Raw genomic sequence first — 18,458 nt, 5'->3', positions numbered from 1 at the left:
AGAACATAGCAGATGGAATACAATGTGGTGACGTGTGAAGTTATCCACTTTGGTTAGAAACATAAAGGCAAATACATTTTGACTGGAGAAAGGATGGAAAATGCTTGCATCCAAGAAGTGCCTGGGAGTCCTGTACTTGAATCAGACACAGTTACTATGTAGATACTTCAAACAATTAAGATGACAAATGCTGTGTTAGCTTTTGTTGCAAAGTGCTTGGGGTACCAAGGGTAAAGGAAACTTGTTACAGTTATACAGGTCATTGATAAGCCACATTTAGAATACAGTGTGGCTCAGGCGTCCATTTCTAAACACAGATATACTTGCCCAAGAGGGAGGTGCACTGGACTAGCTCCTGAGATGAGATGATTATTCTGATGTGGATGTGCTGGCGTTGGACTGGGGTAAACACAGTAAAAAGTCTGACAGCACCAGGTTTTAGTCCAAATAAATATCAAATAAATCGGTTGGACTAAAACCTGGTGTTGTCAGACTTTTTACTATGATTATTCTGAGCAGCGATCAAGTAGACTAGGCCTGTATCCACTGCATTTTAGAAGAATGAGAGGTGACCTCATCGAAACAGACAAAATGCTTAAGGGGCTGGACAGGTTAACGTTAAGATTTTTCTTGACCGGGGAATCTTGAACACAAGGTCAATCACAACTTCTGAATAAAGCGTCTGCCATTTTAGGAACAAGGATGAGAAAGAATTTCTTCAGTCAGAGCGTTGTGAAACTTTGGAATTCACTGCCCCAGAACCATGAACGTTCAACCATTCACAGCAAAGATAATGCATTTTGGGGTATTAACGGAATTAAGGGAGGATATTGTGAGAAGGTGGAGTAGAGGTACAAGATCAGGCATGAGTTTTTTGAATGGTAGAGCTGGCTCGATGGATCATATATCATACCTAATTCAACTCCTATTTCTTATGTTCATTGCTGACGCAAAATTTGGGTACAAATAAGTTTATTTAAATACAACACAATAAATGATTAGGATAGCATGTTAGACAGGATAGCAGATGTAAAAATCAAAATAAACCTGATTCTATAATGATAAGCTTCACGAAGCATAGTGCCTCTCAAAATTCATATGTCTTGGATATCTTCTGGCATTCACCATTCAGTTGTGCCCTCCAAACATATTGTTTTTATGGGAGTTGAGTCACGTTTCTTTACATCTATTCACTTGTATGATACCATAGCTTAGGGAAATCATAATGGCATGATCTTGTGATTTGGGTGAAGTACATGTTTGTGGTATTCATATTTAATTTCTTCAAAGTAGGCTGAACAAACACGGTAAAATTAAACTAGGAACATATAAAAAAAAAACTTTACCATATTTCTATCAAGTGAATATAGAGAAATTAGTTATAATCAGATGTTTATTTATTTGTTCACAGGAGGCCAGCATTTATTTGCAATTCCTAATTTCCTTGAAAAGATGGCGCTGTGATGCTTTCTTGAATCCCAGAAGTCCATGTAGTGTAGTATACCTGGCAGGATGTGAGTTCCAAGATTTTGATCCAGCAACAGTGAAGGAACAGTAACATGGTGAGTGACTCTCCCTTCCCGACCTGCAATTTTTCTGGCAGGTCAGGGTGGAAGATGTGCATCGCCAGCCTTGTTCCGGGATTTGCGCGTGCGCCAGGAACGCATGTACGTATCTGAGCTGGAGAACAGTTGGAGACCAGACCACGCTGGAAACCGGTGGGAATCCGTCATCAAGGAGGAAATAGTGAGGCACCTTGAGGGGAATTGCTTGATAGAGCGGATGCAGCACGGTTTCGTTAAGGGGAAGTCGTGTCTGACGAATTTACTGGAGTTCTATGAGGATGTGTCTAGGGCGGTGGATAGAGGAGAGCCGGTGGAGGTGGTCTTTCTTGATTTTCAGAAGGCGTTTGACAAGGTGCCTCACAAGAGGTTACTGCAGAAGGTAAGGGGGCATGGAGTTGGGGGTAGGGTGTTAGCGTGGATAGAGGGTTGGTTGTCAAATAGGAGGCAGAGAGTGGGGGTCAATGGGTGCTATTCGGATTGGCAGTTGGTGACCAGTGGAGTGCCCCGGGGTCGGTGCTGGGGCCTCAGCTATTTACCATTTATATAGATGATCTGGGGGAGGGAACTGAGTGTATGGTGTCGAAATTTGCTGATGACACCAAGATTGGTGGAATGGCAAATTGCGCGGAGGGTGTGGAGAGTCTGCAGAAGGATCTAGATAGGCTGGGCGAATGGGCCAGGAAATGGCAAATGGAATTTAATGTTGGCAAGTGCGAGGTGGTCCACTTTGGTAGGAATAATGGTAGGAAGGATTATTACTTACGTGGCGAAAAACTGCAGCAGGTGACAGTGCAGAGGGACCTCGGGGTCCTTGTGCATGAGTCGCAAAAACCCAGCTTGCAGGTACAGCAGATGGTCAGGAAGGCTAATGGGATGCTGGCCTTCATAGCGAGGGGGATTGAATATAAAAGTAGGGAGGTCTTGCTGCGGCTGTATAGGGCATTGGTGAGGCCGCAGCTGGAGTACTGTGTGCAGTTTTGGGCGCCGTACTTACGCAAGGATATTTTGGCCTTGGAGGGAGTGCAGAGAGGTTTACTAGGCTGATGCCGGAGTTGAGGAGGTTGAGCTATGAGGAGAGGCTGAATAAACTAGGCTTGTACTCGCTAAGAGTTTAGAAGAATGAGGGGAGATCTCATTAAGACATATAAGATGATGAATGGGATGGATAGGATAGAGGTGGAGAGACTCTTCCCGCTCAGAAAGGACAGTAGGACTAGGGGGCACAGCCTCAAGATAAAGGGGGGGTGCGGTTTAGAACGGAGTTGAGGAAGAACTTCTTCACTCAAAGGGTGGTGAATCTCTGGAATTCTCTGCCCGTTGAAGTGGTGGAGGCTACCTCGCTAAACATTTTTAAGACGCGGGTTGATGGGTTTTTGATAAGAGAGGGGATTAAGGGTTATGGGGAGAGGGCGGGAATGTGGAACTGAGCCACGACAGATCAGCCATGATCTTATTGAATGGTGGGGCAGGCTCGAAGGGCTAGATGGCCTACTCCTGCTCCTATTTCTTGTGTTCTTGTGGAAGACAGGCAAGTCATTTGAATCTTTTTTTAAAAAATTCTAAATGTATTTTAAATGTCATTATTGGGAACTTACTGGTCCCAACTGAAGTTCCCACTCCGCCAGGAATACTTCTGCAGATTGCCACTGCTTGGGAGGGGGGCACAGGGCTGGCCTGGGAATTGTTGTGGGGTCTACGATCGGGCCATGGGTGGTGAGAGGGATGGGGGGGGGGTGTGCTGCTGGAGGAGCAGCACTATGGGGTCCAGGCTAGCCAGCAATAGAGAGAGGGAAGTCTAACAGATGAGGGCTACTGCGCATGCGCAGAGTTCCAGAACTGTCAGACTCCAGTGTGAATAGGTCCCGCCACACACACACACCCCCCCCCCTCCGATTTAATAAGTTTCACTTATTAAAGGGATCTCTGCAGTGCACATGGTGGGGAGATTCAAGGTGAGAAGTTGAACTGGCAAAGCAGTCGTAATCTAGAACAGGTTTCCCACTAATTCAGTGCTTTTGGGAGAATTGCCCCCATAGTTCCAAGTTAGGATGTTTTGTGGTTTGGAGGGGAACTGTAGTGGGTGTTCCCAGACTGGTGCATGTGCTGCCTTAAACCTAAAACAGTTGAGGAAAAGCATGGTCTGAAAGAAGACACTAAACCAAGATTTTTTGAGTGTGGAGTTTGGAATCACTTGCATGACAACCAAATGGAGGAAATTTGAGAAACCTGCACAGGACTGACTGAGTGGCATCTGCCACTGGGTTTCAGACTGTGATGTTGTCAGTCTGTTGGGTTGCAGGGACTGTTTTATTAAGAATATTATAGCACAAGATAGATTGTATAACCTGTGATATCCTTGAAATCTGTTTACATTCGTGAAAATAGTGGGACTGAAGGAGTATTCTATTATACTCCTGTATAATAAAGGCTTTTTTTGGTGTTACAAACAAACTGACAGTCCTGAGCCTGTTTACCAAAAAAAAGTAAAGTCCTATGGTCTTCTGATCCAGGGTTCCAATTGGGATCGCAACACAAATTTCAGACTGATCTTTTTTAGGTGGCATTAGAATGTGTATTTAATTTAGCTGAGCATAAAGTAACAGGTGGAGATCAAAATCAAATTGGCTGAAAAGCATATATATATCAAACGAAAAAGCTATTATTGAATGCAATAAATCTATAAATATTGAATAAATTCTGTCCCAACGTAATTCAGAAATAAATTGCTCACCTGTCCAGTAATATTTGGATTTGCACCTTTCTCAAGAAGTAATCGTGAAATTTCTGTATGACCTTTGTACGCTGCCCACATAAGGGCAGTCCAGCCACCCTGCAACATCCAAAATAAAAAAGTTATCGGCTTTTTTAAAAAGAATCCCCCTCCCCCCACCCCCTCATAAAAACGATAACAAAAACAACATGTTGCAGGCAAGTCTCTGGTATCAAATAATTCTTAATCGTTTCAGCAAAGGTTCGGAAAAATATCCACATCATTGAGCAAAGAATGAATTCAACATTAAATTTCCCATGCATCTATTACTTCACCTACAAACTAACCACAGATTCTGTTAAAATCATCAAAAGCATTTGCCCAATTCAACTTTTACTCTACACAGACTTCATCTGAAAAACAGGCTGCAGCATTCTCCTTAAAAAGCAGTTCTGTTTTACGCTCGCCTTTTTTTTTACATTAAATTATTCTATTTTTAGAAGGAACTCAAGATACTTCGCTTGTTTAATTACAAACATATTCTACACTTGTAGGATATAACTTGCCAGTACAAACTGAAAACATAATTAGGTTTTGTATTTAAGCCAATGGAAAACATTTCACAGCTACATTATAAAATGTCCAAGTAAGTAACGTCCTTTCAGGGCATGACATTTTTCACTTCTTCCCTTCCTTACTTTCCTTAACACTTCCCTTGACTTAGAAGGCAGACACACAAATGACTGGTTCAAAAGCATCCATTAAAACAGATAATCATAAGTCTGTGTAGAACATCAGCCAGAAGCAGACTGTTCTCTTTCCGAGAAGGAATTCAGTCTCAACATACTATTATTACTTCACATTAGCTTAACTGAATTTGGAATTCTAATTCTAGGAACCACAAAAAGAGTTTATACCCCAATCACACTTTGCTGCAGTTTACTTGCTGACCAATATGTTACCCCCATTAGTTTAAAGATTAGGCGAAAAAATTGCACTATAAAAGTTATATTAAAAACAATTCCTACAAAAGCACCAATTTCAATTTTCTTCATTGTGCATTACATGCAAATAGCAAGGATCATTTTTTATTACTGCCATACCTATATACTTCCAATTACATGTAAAGAAATAAAATCCCTTTGTTAATCTTCAGAGCCCATGAGGTTATTAAAAAGAAATGCTTGTCCCAATTGATAGTTAAAAACAATCGACTGGCAATTCACAACTTTTTTTCTTTCACGGGACATGGGCATTGCTGGCTGGGCCAGCATTTTATTATCCCGGCCAGCAGTTTTATTGCTCATCCCCAATTGTCTTTGAGAAATTGGGGTGAGTTGTCTTCTTGAAGTGCTGCAGTCCATTTGGTGTAGGCACATCTGCAGTGTTGTCAGGAAAGGAGTTCCATGATTTTTAATCTGTATCAGTGAAGGAACTGGCAAAATTGGACTGGATGGTGTATGATATGAAGGGAAACTTGCAGGTGATGGTGTTCCCATGTGCTTGTTGCCCTTCCCTTCCAGATGGTAGAGGTCATGAGTTTGAAAGTGCTATCAAGAGTCTTTGTTAGTTGCTGAATGCACTTACTCCTACCACTGAGCACTGATGATGATGGGAATAATTGCTAAAGATGGTGGATGAGGTGCTAATCAAACAAGCTGCTCTGTCCTGGACAGTTTTGAGCTTTTTAAAATGTCGTTGGGCCTGCACTATTCCAAGCAAGTGGAGTGTTCCAATACATTCCTGCGATATGCTTTGTGAATGGTGAATAGGCTTTAGGAAATCAGGAGGCAAGCTACTTTAACACAGCATTTCCAGCCTCTGACTTGTCTTTGTAGCCACTGTATTTATATGGCTGGACTAGTTCAGTTTCTGGTCAATGGTAACCCCCAAGATTTTGATAGTGGGGGATTCAGCAATGGTAATGCTATTGAATGTCAAGGGGTGATATCTAGATTCTCTCTTGTTGGAAATAGTGATTGCCTGGAATTTGTGTGCCACAAATATTACTTGCCACTTATCAAGCCTGAATGCTGTCAAGATCTTGTTGCTTATGGGCATGAACTGCTTCAATATCCAAAGATCACAAATAGTGCTGAACATTGCTGATGATTGCACACTTCTGACCTTACGATGGGAAGAAAGGTCATACGAACATATGAAAATAATTGGTGGCCTGCCCTTATTCCTGATGAAGCAGCTGAAGTTGACTGGGTCCAGGACACTACCCTGAGGAACTACTGCAGTGATGTCCTGAGGCTGAGATGATTGACCTCCAACACTACAATCATCTTCCTTTGTACAAGTATGACTCCAACCTGAGGAGAGTTTTCTCACTCCCAATTCCCACTGAGTCCAGTTTTGCTTGGACTCCTGGATACCACTTTCGGTTAAATGTTGTCTTGATGTCAACAGCAGTCATGCTCACCTCATCTCGAGTTCAGCCCTTTTGGCCCTGTTTGGACTAAGGCTGTAATTACATCAGGAGCTGACTTCCCTTTCAGAACCCAACTGGATTGTCAGTGAGTAGGTTATTGCTGAATAGGTGTCATTATCAACAACGCATTTCCATCACTTTGCTGATGATCAAGAGATAATGGGCCAGTAACTGATCAGGCCGAATTTCTCCACATGAATAGAGGGTGCTGGACTGATTAGCTGGGGTGTTGCTATGGAGAAAGCAACAGGGAAATCAAGGCTCTCCAAGCTCCTGTATAATTAAAAAACTGTAAAGCTTGAACACATTCCTTTTATTTACAGAGAACCGGTCCCTGTGTATGAAGATATGTCTAGCAAGCATAAATGAACCACTTTATTAACTCAGTTAATTGTCTTAAATTGATTGTGTAGCTACAATCACATTCAGGATTGTTAAGCAAGTGTTGCCCAATCATGGAATCACATCAAACTGTAGTTTTGTTTTGGGTTTTGCAAAGCAGACTGGTTGTGGATGGTCTGAATCCTGCATATTATGAACAAACAAAGGAACGTTCAATTGCCAGGACGTATGACCTACATACAGCCTGGCAACACCACACTGAAATTCATTAATGACATTGCTCAATTCTGCAGTAAGCAGAACATCTTTTTGGACTGATGGCAGCATCCTATTAGTGGAAAATACCACTTGCATATTCGCTGCATAAAAGCAGCATGAAATGGCGTGTTTAACCCATTGATCAAATTAAGATACTTTGCCTTTCCGGGTAATTTGAAGGTAGATCAGGTAACTTTAAGTATGTAAATAGAGGCCATTGGCCTATTTGAGAGTTTGTGCAATACACAGCGAACAATGATCTGATCACAATAGCAACTGTCCTACAGCTTTGCTGCAAAGTGTTCCATTTCTGCGTCAAGCTTACATGTTAAGCAAATGACTGGGTCCCTTGTTACAAGATAGCTGACAAGACCAATCTTATAGTGCAGCAGTAATTCCCAAACTTTAATATGTCATGGCACATCTCTAATTTAAAAAAAAATTGAGGCATACCTATTTTCTTTGAACTGCCCTATGGTAAAATACTCCTTGGGGACAATTTTCAGCTAGTGTTCACCAGAGAATGGTGACACGGGCAGAAAATCCAGAGGGAATCAGATAACACAGGTTCCCATGTCTTACTGTGTCTGAAATTCAAAAATGCCAACATCTGACTTCCACCAAATAATGCTGAGCACCAACAGCTTCAGTTCTAGCTATTGGAAAACCTGGGCCATTGACTTGAATTGCATTGAATTCTCACTACATACAGGTAAGGTTCCAGTGGGGAGGCAGTGGTGTACTGTTATTGTCACTGGTCTAGTAATCTAAAGACCTACAGTAATGCTCTGGGGACCTGGGTTTGAATCCCGCCACTATAGATAGTGCATTTTGAATACCTTAATATTTTTTATATCATCTCGTTTTCCTAATTTCATTTTTATTTTGTTTTATTACTTTCTATACTCCTCTAGGCTTTTTACAATGCTAAGATTCTTGTGACTGGTATAAGCTTTCTTTTTCTGCTTCATCTTACCTTGTATGCTTCTGGATAACGAAGAGATTCTAGATTTGGCAGTACCACCCTTTTTCTTTGTGGTGATGTCTATACTATGCCCAAAGAACCTCACTTTTGAATGCCTTCCACTGATTTCCCTTCTAGTAGCTGTATCCAGTCCAATTTTGCCAATTCACTGTTCTCCCCATCTCCTCGTCTTCATCCATTTGTCCATCTTCAGTTCCTAAGACTAATCTAGAATTAAGCCCCCTCACATTGGGTTTGTAACTTGCTAGCTAAAAAGGTTCTCTTGAATGCAGTTGAAAAATTTTGTGCACTCTGTGCTCTTCACAGTATTCTGAGGGTCAGGCAGTTGAAGTCTCCAACTATTATTGCCCTATTGGTTTTGCGCTCAAAACTCTGTGTACATATATTCTTTTCCATTATTTGGGGGTCTACAGCACATTTCTTGCAGTGTCCCTTTTTTATTTCTGACCTCAACCCATTTGGTGCTTCATTTAGTAAATCACTCCTCACTGTTGTAATTGATTCTTTAATCAATAATGCTATACCACCAATTTTTCAGCACCCTTTCTAACTTGCCTGAAAACTCCTATACAGGGAGCCCTCTTTAAGCCAAGTTTCCATTATTGTCAAGATAACGTGTTGCCATGAGTCCACTTGTGCACTCAACTCACTGACTTTATATTTACACCTTTAATACTGCCACATTCCTGTGCTGTACATTTTTTAACCTGTGCCTCTTCTGTCTTTCAGAGTCACTTACTAATTTTCCATTCCTTGCTCTGAATTTCCCCTCAGGTTCCCATCCCTCTGCCAATCTAGTTTAAACATCCCGCTCCAATAGCACTAGCAAATCTCCCTGGGAAGATATTCGGCTCGGTCCTTTTCAGGTGTATACAAAACCTATCTTCTCCAGAACCAGCCCCAATGCATCAGATGTTTCGTCCCCTCCTGCTTTCCAGCCATGGTTTCAATCATTCAATTCTCCTATTTCTATGCTCACTAGCACATGAAACAACGTGGAATCCTGAGATTAGGAGGTCCTGCATTTCAATCTACTTCTTAGCACTCTAAAATCTACTTTTACAAACTCACCTTTCCTACTCAAGTAATTGCTGCCAATGTGCCTCCCCAGAAAAATGTCCTACACCTGCTTCATGACATCATTGACCCTGACAGCAGGGAGGCAACATACCATCCTGCAGTCACATCCACGTCCACAAAAATAGCTGTTTGCTCCCCTAACTAACAAATCCCCTGTTAGACCTACTCTTCCATGACCTTTCCTTCCCTCCAGTACAGTACAGTCACCTATAATGCCACAAACTTGGCTCTGACTGCATTCCTCCAAGGAACCAATCACTGCCACCAGCATCCAAAACAGGAAACTGACTGACGAGCAGAACCCAAGGAAATGTACACACTACCTGCATAGTTCTAGTCGACTGCCCAGCAGTCACACATTCCCTTTCTGCCCCTTCTGCATGAGACGATTCCATCTCAAAAGCGAATTTAAATGAGGGGAAGAGTTTATGCAAAGAAATCTGTACACACAACTGAAGATTCAAAGATTGCAAACTTATCACCTATACATTGGGAATACCTATGAGCTCATTCCACCAAAAAAGTATTTCTCATAGAAATGTTAGTGAGCACTAGGTTTAGACATGAATGCTATGGCTAAACCATCAATTTGTACATACATGATATCATTCAAACTGAACTCAAGTAGTTAAAATCAATAAGCACAGATTCAGAAAATGATGGAGTGTCTACGTTGCCATGGTGTAGCAATGTGGCACAAGTGACAGTGGTATATTCCTTGAGTGGTATATTCAAAGTAAGCTCAGAATGTTGATTGATTACATAGGCAAGACATTGCTATCAATACATAGGACATGTGTAGTCTTCAAGCTCAGGGCAGAGGCAGAGTGTAAACCTATCCTGCAGGACAAGAGCTATCCTGATCAGATCACTGCTCAAACTCAAACTCAAATGAGCCAAGGCCATCCCGTTTATACCTGAATAGTGCTCGGTCGACTTCAAAATACCCTGTAAAGGCAAAATATCTCAAAAATTTGAACAACAGGTTAAGCAGGCCATTTCACACTGTTACTATGCAGTGATTACTTGAGTGGTATTTTCCACCAACAGAATGCAGTCATCAACCTAAAAAGACATTCTGTCTACAATAATGTTATACGTAAATTTCAGTGCTGGTCCAATGTCAGGTATATCGGCTATATGACTCCATTATTGGCTGACTGTATCAAATAGCATGTCCTTTGTTTGTCCGTAACAAGCAGAGTACAGACCATACTCAACCAACCCACACTTGCAAAACACAAAATAAAACATCTGCTGTTAGTTCTGCAATTGGGCAGCACTTGCTGAACAATCCCGAATGCGCTCATTACTACATTAACAACCAATTTAAGGTAATTAGTCTTGCTTGTAACGTGGTTCACTTAAGCTTGCTAGAAGCAACATACATTTAGTGCACAGTGAACCATTCTTTGCAAATAAAAGGAATATGTTCAAGCCTTATGCCTTTTCAGGGACCGGTAGTTCCCTGTTGCTTTTGCCTTGGCCAATCAATAGTCTTTTCTTCTGTTGATCAAATTATCGTAATTGTTTGAAATTTGGCACTGTGTTTGCGCTGATGACTGAAAGATGAAAACATCTGGCAATACATCTTTCTTTATTCAGCAACAGTAGTTACAAGTTCAGTCTTTATTAACCCTAACAACCAAAAATAATTATTCCTTTTGATTCTAACAACTCAGAATAGCTCCTCACAGGCAACTCCACAGATTATTTTTCGCAAAGGAATATATTTTTGCTCTAAACTTACCATATCTCTGTGCTCCAGGTTGGCATTGAAGTTAATGAGCTCGCTTACAATTTCTAGATAGCCTTCCTTTGCAGCCGAAATAAGAGCTGTCCAGTTATCCTGCAAATAAATAATATCAAATAAGAGCAGTTTTTAAAATATGTTTAAACAAAACATGAACAATGTTATAGTTACTTAGCTACTGGAATTACAGTAAAAGTACTCACAGCATCTTCCAGATTGCAGTTAGCTCCCCTCTTGAGCAATTCTTGCACTATTTCCAAATTCCCTTGCTCTGCTGCCAGCATTAACGGAGTCTGCCCACTCTGCAATGTAAAATTCTTAATCAGTATCATAAAGATGCAATGTTCAACAATGAAATTCAAAAGTTTGATGCATATTGAAGATGTTTAAGTGTTTTTTCATTGCAACATAAATACACACCTTATATCCTTCTGCCATTTCACACTATTTTTAGAGCATACAGCAAAGCAAACAAATAGACTGATCAACTAACACACCTCTTCAACAAGTTCAGATATTAAGGTGAAGATCAGCTGTCTCAGCTTAAACATATTTCTCAGCATGCTTGAACGTGTTCTTTATTAAGAATGATTAATGTAGTATTTGAAAATGCAAAATGTTTTGTTAAGTGTGAAGATGTAATACCACACTTAAAAATTGAGGTATTCACAACACAAACCTAACTTTTGAGGGAAAAAAAATAAGGACATTATACCAAAATTCCACTCAATAGCAAGATTGTAAAGTTCCTTGTATTTGTTTACCTTAACAGTGGTCAGTCAACAATGTGGGTGTGGCAAACCTCAGGCTCCAGTCTGACAACAGCCTATAATTGTGGTTACACCCACATGACTGGATAAACAAATACATCAAGTTTTACATGACTAAGGAAACTGGAGGAAGACACTAGTCCCAATACTAAGCACTTAACTAACATTAAAGGAGATAGTAGAGTTTTGAAACATTGTATTTGGGCTGTCTGTTTATATTTACTCCAGAAGAAGCTAAAGCAGCACACAAGAAGTCTAGTTAACATTGCTGATGCTTCAAAAAGAGAGCATTTTTTTTTAAAAAATCACAGATTGCTCCCACACAGCTTTCACACATTTTCTACCAACCAATACAGAACAGCAGTCAATTTTGTTCATTTCTTGGCTAGACAGTGGTTGGTAGGCTTGAGAGAATTTAGCAGTTCTAAACTATGAATAAAACCATTAACAAAATAATAATTCAATATCACGCAATAATTTTATTTTAATTGCAATTAAATTGTGAGTTTACTATCCTTTACATGTTAATTAGAAAAGACACATTCAAAGTATTTCCCTCTACCTCTACCCTATCCATCCCCTTCAGATGGGGGGATCTTATAGAGACGTATAAGATAATGAAGGGGATGGATAGGGTAGAGGTAGAGAGATTCTTCCCGCTTAGAAAGGATAGCAGGACTAGAGGGCACAGCCTCAAGATGGGCGGGGGGGGGGGGGCGGATGCAGTTTAGATCAGAGTTGGGGAGGAACTTCTTCACTCAAAGGGTGGTGAATCTCTGGAATTCTCTGCCCGTTGAAGTGGTGGAGGCTACCTCGCTAAATATATTTAAGTCACAGGTAGATAGGTTTTTGATGGACAGGGGAATTAAGGGTTATGGGGAGAAAGCGGGAAAGTGGAACTGATCCACTTCAGATCAGCCATGATCTTACTGAATGGCAGGGCAGGCTCAAAGGTCTAGATGGCCTACTCCTGCTCCTATTTCATATGTTCTTAAAATATTTAGTTAACAGAAATCTGCATTTTTAAATGTCTCCAGCACATTTCAATGCCATGGAATAAAAAACGGTGTGAAATTTTCATGCAAATAACTTCCCACCTCATTCCTTTCATCCACTTCCTTGTATTTCTCCAGCAATGCCTTAAAAGCAGTGATATTTTCCTCTTCAACATAGGTCAACAGGCTATGGGACGTGACAGCGGCCATTATTCAACCTTCAATTATATCTGTAATGTTAAAACAAAAATTTACAAACACTGTCAAAATAACGGACAGAAGTGGACCAATATTTAAGTGATCGAGAAGCAGAACCCAGCTCATTTCAAGCATCAAGTACTCTTATATCAGACATTCTCTCTAATTTCCCAATAATGCATTTCACACAAGTTCAAAAAATTATTTACTGCCACATAATTCTTTTTCTGAAATTGCCCATTTAGTCTTAGACTATGATTGATTTGAACAAAGGTCTCAGAGGTAACTGGATAACCTTTTTTTCAATCAAACAGGAAGTTCTGGGAAAGAAAGGCACAGATTTGGGAGGTGACATGTTTATGGACATAGGCAAAAAAAGTTTGAAGGTAGGTAGTTTGCTAGAACAATGGGGTAAAGCCTGTTTTTTTTTGGAAAAGAGTGGTGATGGCTGCAGATTTAGTATTTAGATTGAGAACAGTCAACAATATCAGTTAATATGGTGACCAGAAACAGGAAGTGATTGATCAGCAATTGGGAATATGGTTGAGGAAGTAGGCAGTGGATTAAATGGTCAACATCAGCATTGAGCGCACAGGAGATAAGAGAGAAACTACAGAGATGCAATTTCGTTTTAGCATGGCAAAAACTTGAGAGGACGCTTCTTGGGTTAGAAGAGAGGAAAGCAGCAGAGGCAACTGATTGGGTGGTTTCAGTTTTAGTGACAAAGAAGCTCATAAGTACTCTGCATTTACTACTGAAGGAGAAGTTGAAGGATACGAGACAAGGAATTGGCTAAGCTTTATTAAACAATGCTGCTACTAATATTCATTTGCTTTCTTTCACTGATTATTAAATATGACTGTCAGTTCAAGTCCAAATTATGGGCTTATTCTACCACCTTCTGGTAGCAAGGAGAATCAGACAGAAACATGCAAAAAGCCAGTGCCAGCAAAAATCTGAAAAGAGGTGTTTTCTGATTTGCTATTAATTCACCTTGACATCTGGGCAAAGGAATACAGATGCCATCATCTCACGTGAGAACACCATCCATCAGGGCACGGTACATACTTTTGCGACTCAGCCAATGTTGTCTACCTGATATGCTGCAGGAAAGGATGTCCCAAGGCACGGTACATTGGGGAAACCATGCAGACGCTATGACAATGGATGAATGACCACCGCTTGACAATCACTAGGCAAGAGTGTTCTCTTCCTGTCAGGGAACAGTCATGGGCATTCAACCTCTGATCTTCGGGCAAGCGTTCTCCAAGGCGGCCTTCACAACACATGACAGCAGAGTCGCTGAGTGGAAACTGACAGCCAAGTTCTGCACACGAGGACGGCCTCAATCGGGATCTTAGAAAGTCGTTTGTAACCCCCAAACGACTTGCCTAGGCTTGCAAAATCTCACTAGCTGTCTGAGCTGGAGACAATACACAGCTCTTTAACCTGTGCTTAACCCTCTCTCCATTCACGCTGTCTGTACCCTTAAGACTGGATTACCTGTAAAGACTCATATTCCAACCACTGTAAATTGAGTTTGTGTCTATGTATGCCCTGTTTGTGAACACAGCTCCTCACTCACCCTGAAAGCCTGTGCAACCAAATAAACCTGTTGGACTTTAACCTGGTGTTGTGAGACTTTTTACAAAGGAATAGACTCAGACACATATGCATCTGGATGAGTGCAGCTCCAACACCACTCAAGAAGCTTGACACCATCCAAGAAAAAGCAATCCCTTAACTAATCCTCTCCCACCAATGCAGTGGCAGCGTGCAACATCTTAAAGAAGCACTGCAGCAACTCACCAAGTCATAGAACATAGAACATTACAGTGCAGTACAGGCCCTTCGGCCCTCGATGTTGCACTGACCAGTGGAACCAATCTAATGACCCTCTAACCTAAACTATTCCAATGTTATCCATATGCCTATCCACTGACCATTTGAACGCCCTAAAAGTTGGCGAGTCCACAACTGCTGCAGGCAGGGCATTCTACGCTCTTACTACCCTCTGAGTAAAGAGCCTACCTCTGACATCTGTCCTATAACTACCACCCCTTAATTTAAAGCCATGTCCCCTCATGCTGGCCATCACCATCCGAGGAAAAAGGCTCTCACTGTCCACCCTATCCAATCCTCTGATCATCCTGTATGCCTCAATTAGGTCACCTCATAACCTTCTTCTCTCTAATGAAAACAACCTCAAGTCCCTCAGCCTTTCCTTATAAGACCTTCCCACCATACCAGGCAACATCCTGGTAAACCTCCTCTGCACCCTTTCCAATGCCTCCACATCTTTCTTACAATGCGGCGATCAGAACTGTACGCAATACTCCAAGTGCGGCAGCACCAGAGTTTTGTACAGTTGTAACATGACCTCACGGCTCCAAAATTCAATCCCTCTACCAAGCTAACACACCGTACACCTTCTTAACAACCTTATCAACCTGGGTGCCAACTTTCAGGGAGCTATGCACATGTACACTGAGATCTCTCTGCTCGTCAACACTACTAAGAGTCCGTCCATTAGCCCTATATTCGGTACTCCTGTTATTCTTACCAAAGTGAATCACCTCACACTTTTCTGTATTAAACTCCATTTGCCACCTCTTGGCCCAGCTCTGCAGCTTATCTAGGTCCCTCTGCAAACTGTAACATCCATCCTCACTGTCTACAACTCCTCCGACTTTGGTGTCGTCAGCAAATTTACTAATCCATCCTTCTACACCCTCATCTAGGTCATTTATAAAAATGACAAACAGCAGTGGCCCCAAAACAGATCCTGGAGGTACACCACTTGTAGCTGAACTCCAGGTTGAATATTTCCCATCAACCACCACCCTCTGTCTTCTATCAGCTAGCCAATTCCTGATTCAAACTGCTAAATCACCCTCAATCCAATGCATCTGCATTTTCTGCAGTAGTCTACCATGGGGAACCTTATCAAATGCTTTGCTAAAATCCATATACAACACGTCAACTGCCTTACCCTTATCCACCTCTTTGGTCACCTTTTCAAAAAGCTCGATAAAGTTTGTGAGGCACGACCTACCCTTCACAAAACCATGCTGACTATCCCTAATCAATTTATTTCTCTCTAGATGATTATAAATCCTGTCCTTTATAATTCTTTCCAAAACTTTGCCCACAACAGAAGTAAGGCTCACCGGTCTATAATTCCCAGGATGGTCTCTACTCCCCTTCTTGAACAAGGGGACAACATTTGCTATCCTCCAGTCTTCCAGCACTATACCTGTAGCCTATGACGACATGAAGATCAAAGCCAAAGGCTCTGCAATCTCCTCCCTAGCCTCCCAGGGAATCCTAGGGTAAATCCCAACCGGCCCAGGGGACTTATCTATTTTTATACTCTCAAGAATTGCTAACACCTACTCCTTATGTACCTCAATCCCGTCTAGTCTACAACCTGGTATCGCAGTATTCTCCTTGACTACACTGACTTTTTCCGGCACGAATACTAACGGAATACTCTCTCAGTGCCTCTCCTATCTCTTCAGGCTCCACGCACAACTTCCCACTGCTGTCTCTGACTGGCCCTAATCTTGCCCTAACCAATCTTTTATTCTTGACATTCCTGTAGAAAGCTTTAGGGTTCTCCTTGATCCTATCTGCCAAAGTCTTCTCATGTCCTCTTCTAGATCTTCTTAACTCTTTCTTTAGTTCCTTCTTGGCTAATTTATAATTCTCCAGTGCCCTAACTGAGCTTTCACGTGTCATCTTTATGTAAGCCTCCTTCTTCCTCTTCACCAGAGATTCAACTTCCTTAGTACACCACGGTTCCCTCGCTCGACCACTTCCTCCCTGCCTGACAGGTACATATTTATCAAGGACTCGCAGTAGCTGCTCCTTGAATAAGCTCCACATTTCAGATGTTCCCAGCCCCTGCAATTTCCTACTCCACCTTTGATCGTACTTTATAAACCCAAGACCTCTACCACTTAGAAAGGCAGATACATGGAAGCACCAATAGCTTACATGGGCTGGAGAGGGGATGGGAGAGGCGCAGAAATCAAAACCTTGAAACTCCTTCTCTAATAGCAAAATCGGGTATGCCTACACCACATGGACTACAGCAACTTAAGGTGGCTGCTCACCATTATCTTCTCAAGGACAATTAGGGACATCTTTTGTTGGAAGGGCAATTAGGGATGGGCAAAAAAAATACTCGCCTAGCCAGCAACACTAACATCCCATGAAATGATAGAAAAAAGCTACCAACTATTCACCAAAACAAATCAATCGTCAATCACAACTCTTACTTGAAATTTCTCAAGATTAAATAGTGCATACTACATAATTCTCTGGAGCAGTATTCATTGACTGAGAGAGCTCTGTATAAGAGACAATTACTCGATGGCATTTTTTCAAACAATTATCTGGTGCAATTAATTTTCAAACTCAATTTTTGTATGCAACCAAATAAACTATTTATGTAAGACAAAATGCATTTTATTTTCACATTGTTTCCAACAACTGTTGTAGCAGCTTATCTAACATAAGGGCATGAAGTCAACAAAAAGTTAGATGACAAATAGATAAATTAGAAATTTTCACTAACAAACAGGGAAAGTTTTACCACAAGTTATCAAGGCAAGGACTAGAATATAACATTAAAAAAAAGTGAACTGATCAAGTATCGGTTGAAAAAAAACACTAAAATGATAGGGGCAAAGTGTAAAGAAATAGGATTAGAGTAGCTAGCTCCGAAGAGTCATGACTTCCTTTACTGCTATGCAGTATTTTATTGGAAACAATATCGCCACCTGCAGGTTTATTCAACTCCACAAATGCCAGTCCTGAACAAAGCCATTACCATTCCAGTGATGAAGGCTTATTTCGTGACAGAATATGGTAAACATGCAGATACATTTGAAAAGGAAGAGAATCTGAGATACTGGTTTCACTTTGTAATTTATACAGTGACAAAGAAGGCAGAAAAAATAGATGAATATGAAGCAAATAGCTCAACCTCACCGGATGGTTGTTGCAACAATAAGCCACAAGAAAACTGTTAATTTGCATGAAATAACCTCTTTCAAAAGAGAATTGTTAAATTTCTTGTTAAAACCACATTTTTCATCCTGAATGACTCAGAACCATACCAAATGGCACACTTAAACAGACCAAAGCAAAAAGTCGTCACTGGATTCAAAGACTCAAATTACAAGCATTGTCTTTGCAATTTCAAATATCGAACTGCAGTACCATAGATGTGTAGTTGCGATAAAGATTTTGTAAAAAAAATAGTAATTTTAAATGGATGTACGAAACCTTAAAAATGACTGCTAAAATTCACTTGACCTCCAATATTGTCAAGCTCCCAGAAGGCTCCAAGTGGATT

General features: G+C 41.1%; 1 protein-coding gene across 4 annotated transcripts in view; it reads right to left on the bottom strand.

Annotated features, from left to right (window-relative positions):
- Nucleotides 1–18,458, bottom strand: part of LOC145344864 (kinase D-interacting substrate of 220 kDa-like) — a 135,451-nt gene that overhangs the window by 87,210 nt on the left and 29,783 nt on the right. For all 4 annotated transcript variants that reach the window (XM_080192120.1, XM_080192121.1, XM_080192122.1 and 1 more), the window contains exons 2-5: nucleotides 12,998–13,125; nucleotides 11,334–11,432; nucleotides 11,128–11,226; nucleotides 4,297–4,395 (exon numbers count right to left, since the gene is read on the bottom strand). In XM_080192120.1, coding sequence (XP_080048246.1) covers nucleotides 4,297–4,395; nucleotides 11,128–11,226; nucleotides 11,334–11,432; nucleotides 12,998–13,105 — 405 coding nt within the window. In that variant the 5' untranslated portion in view covers nucleotides 13,106–13,125. The remainder of the gene's footprint in view (nucleotides 1–4,296; nucleotides 4,396–11,127; nucleotides 11,227–11,333; nucleotides 11,433–12,997; nucleotides 13,126–18,458) is intronic.

Source organism: Carcharhinus amblyrhynchos, chromosome 7, assembly GCF_965287045.1.
Source record: "Carcharhinus amblyrhynchos chromosome 7, sCarAmb.v2.hapA, whole genome shotgun sequence".
NCBI classification, from domain to species: domain Eukaryota; kingdom Metazoa; phylum Chordata; class Chondrichthyes; order Carcharhiniformes; family Carcharhinidae; genus Carcharhinus; species Carcharhinus amblyrhynchos.
This window is presented reverse-complemented; position numbering and strand designations above follow the sequence as displayed.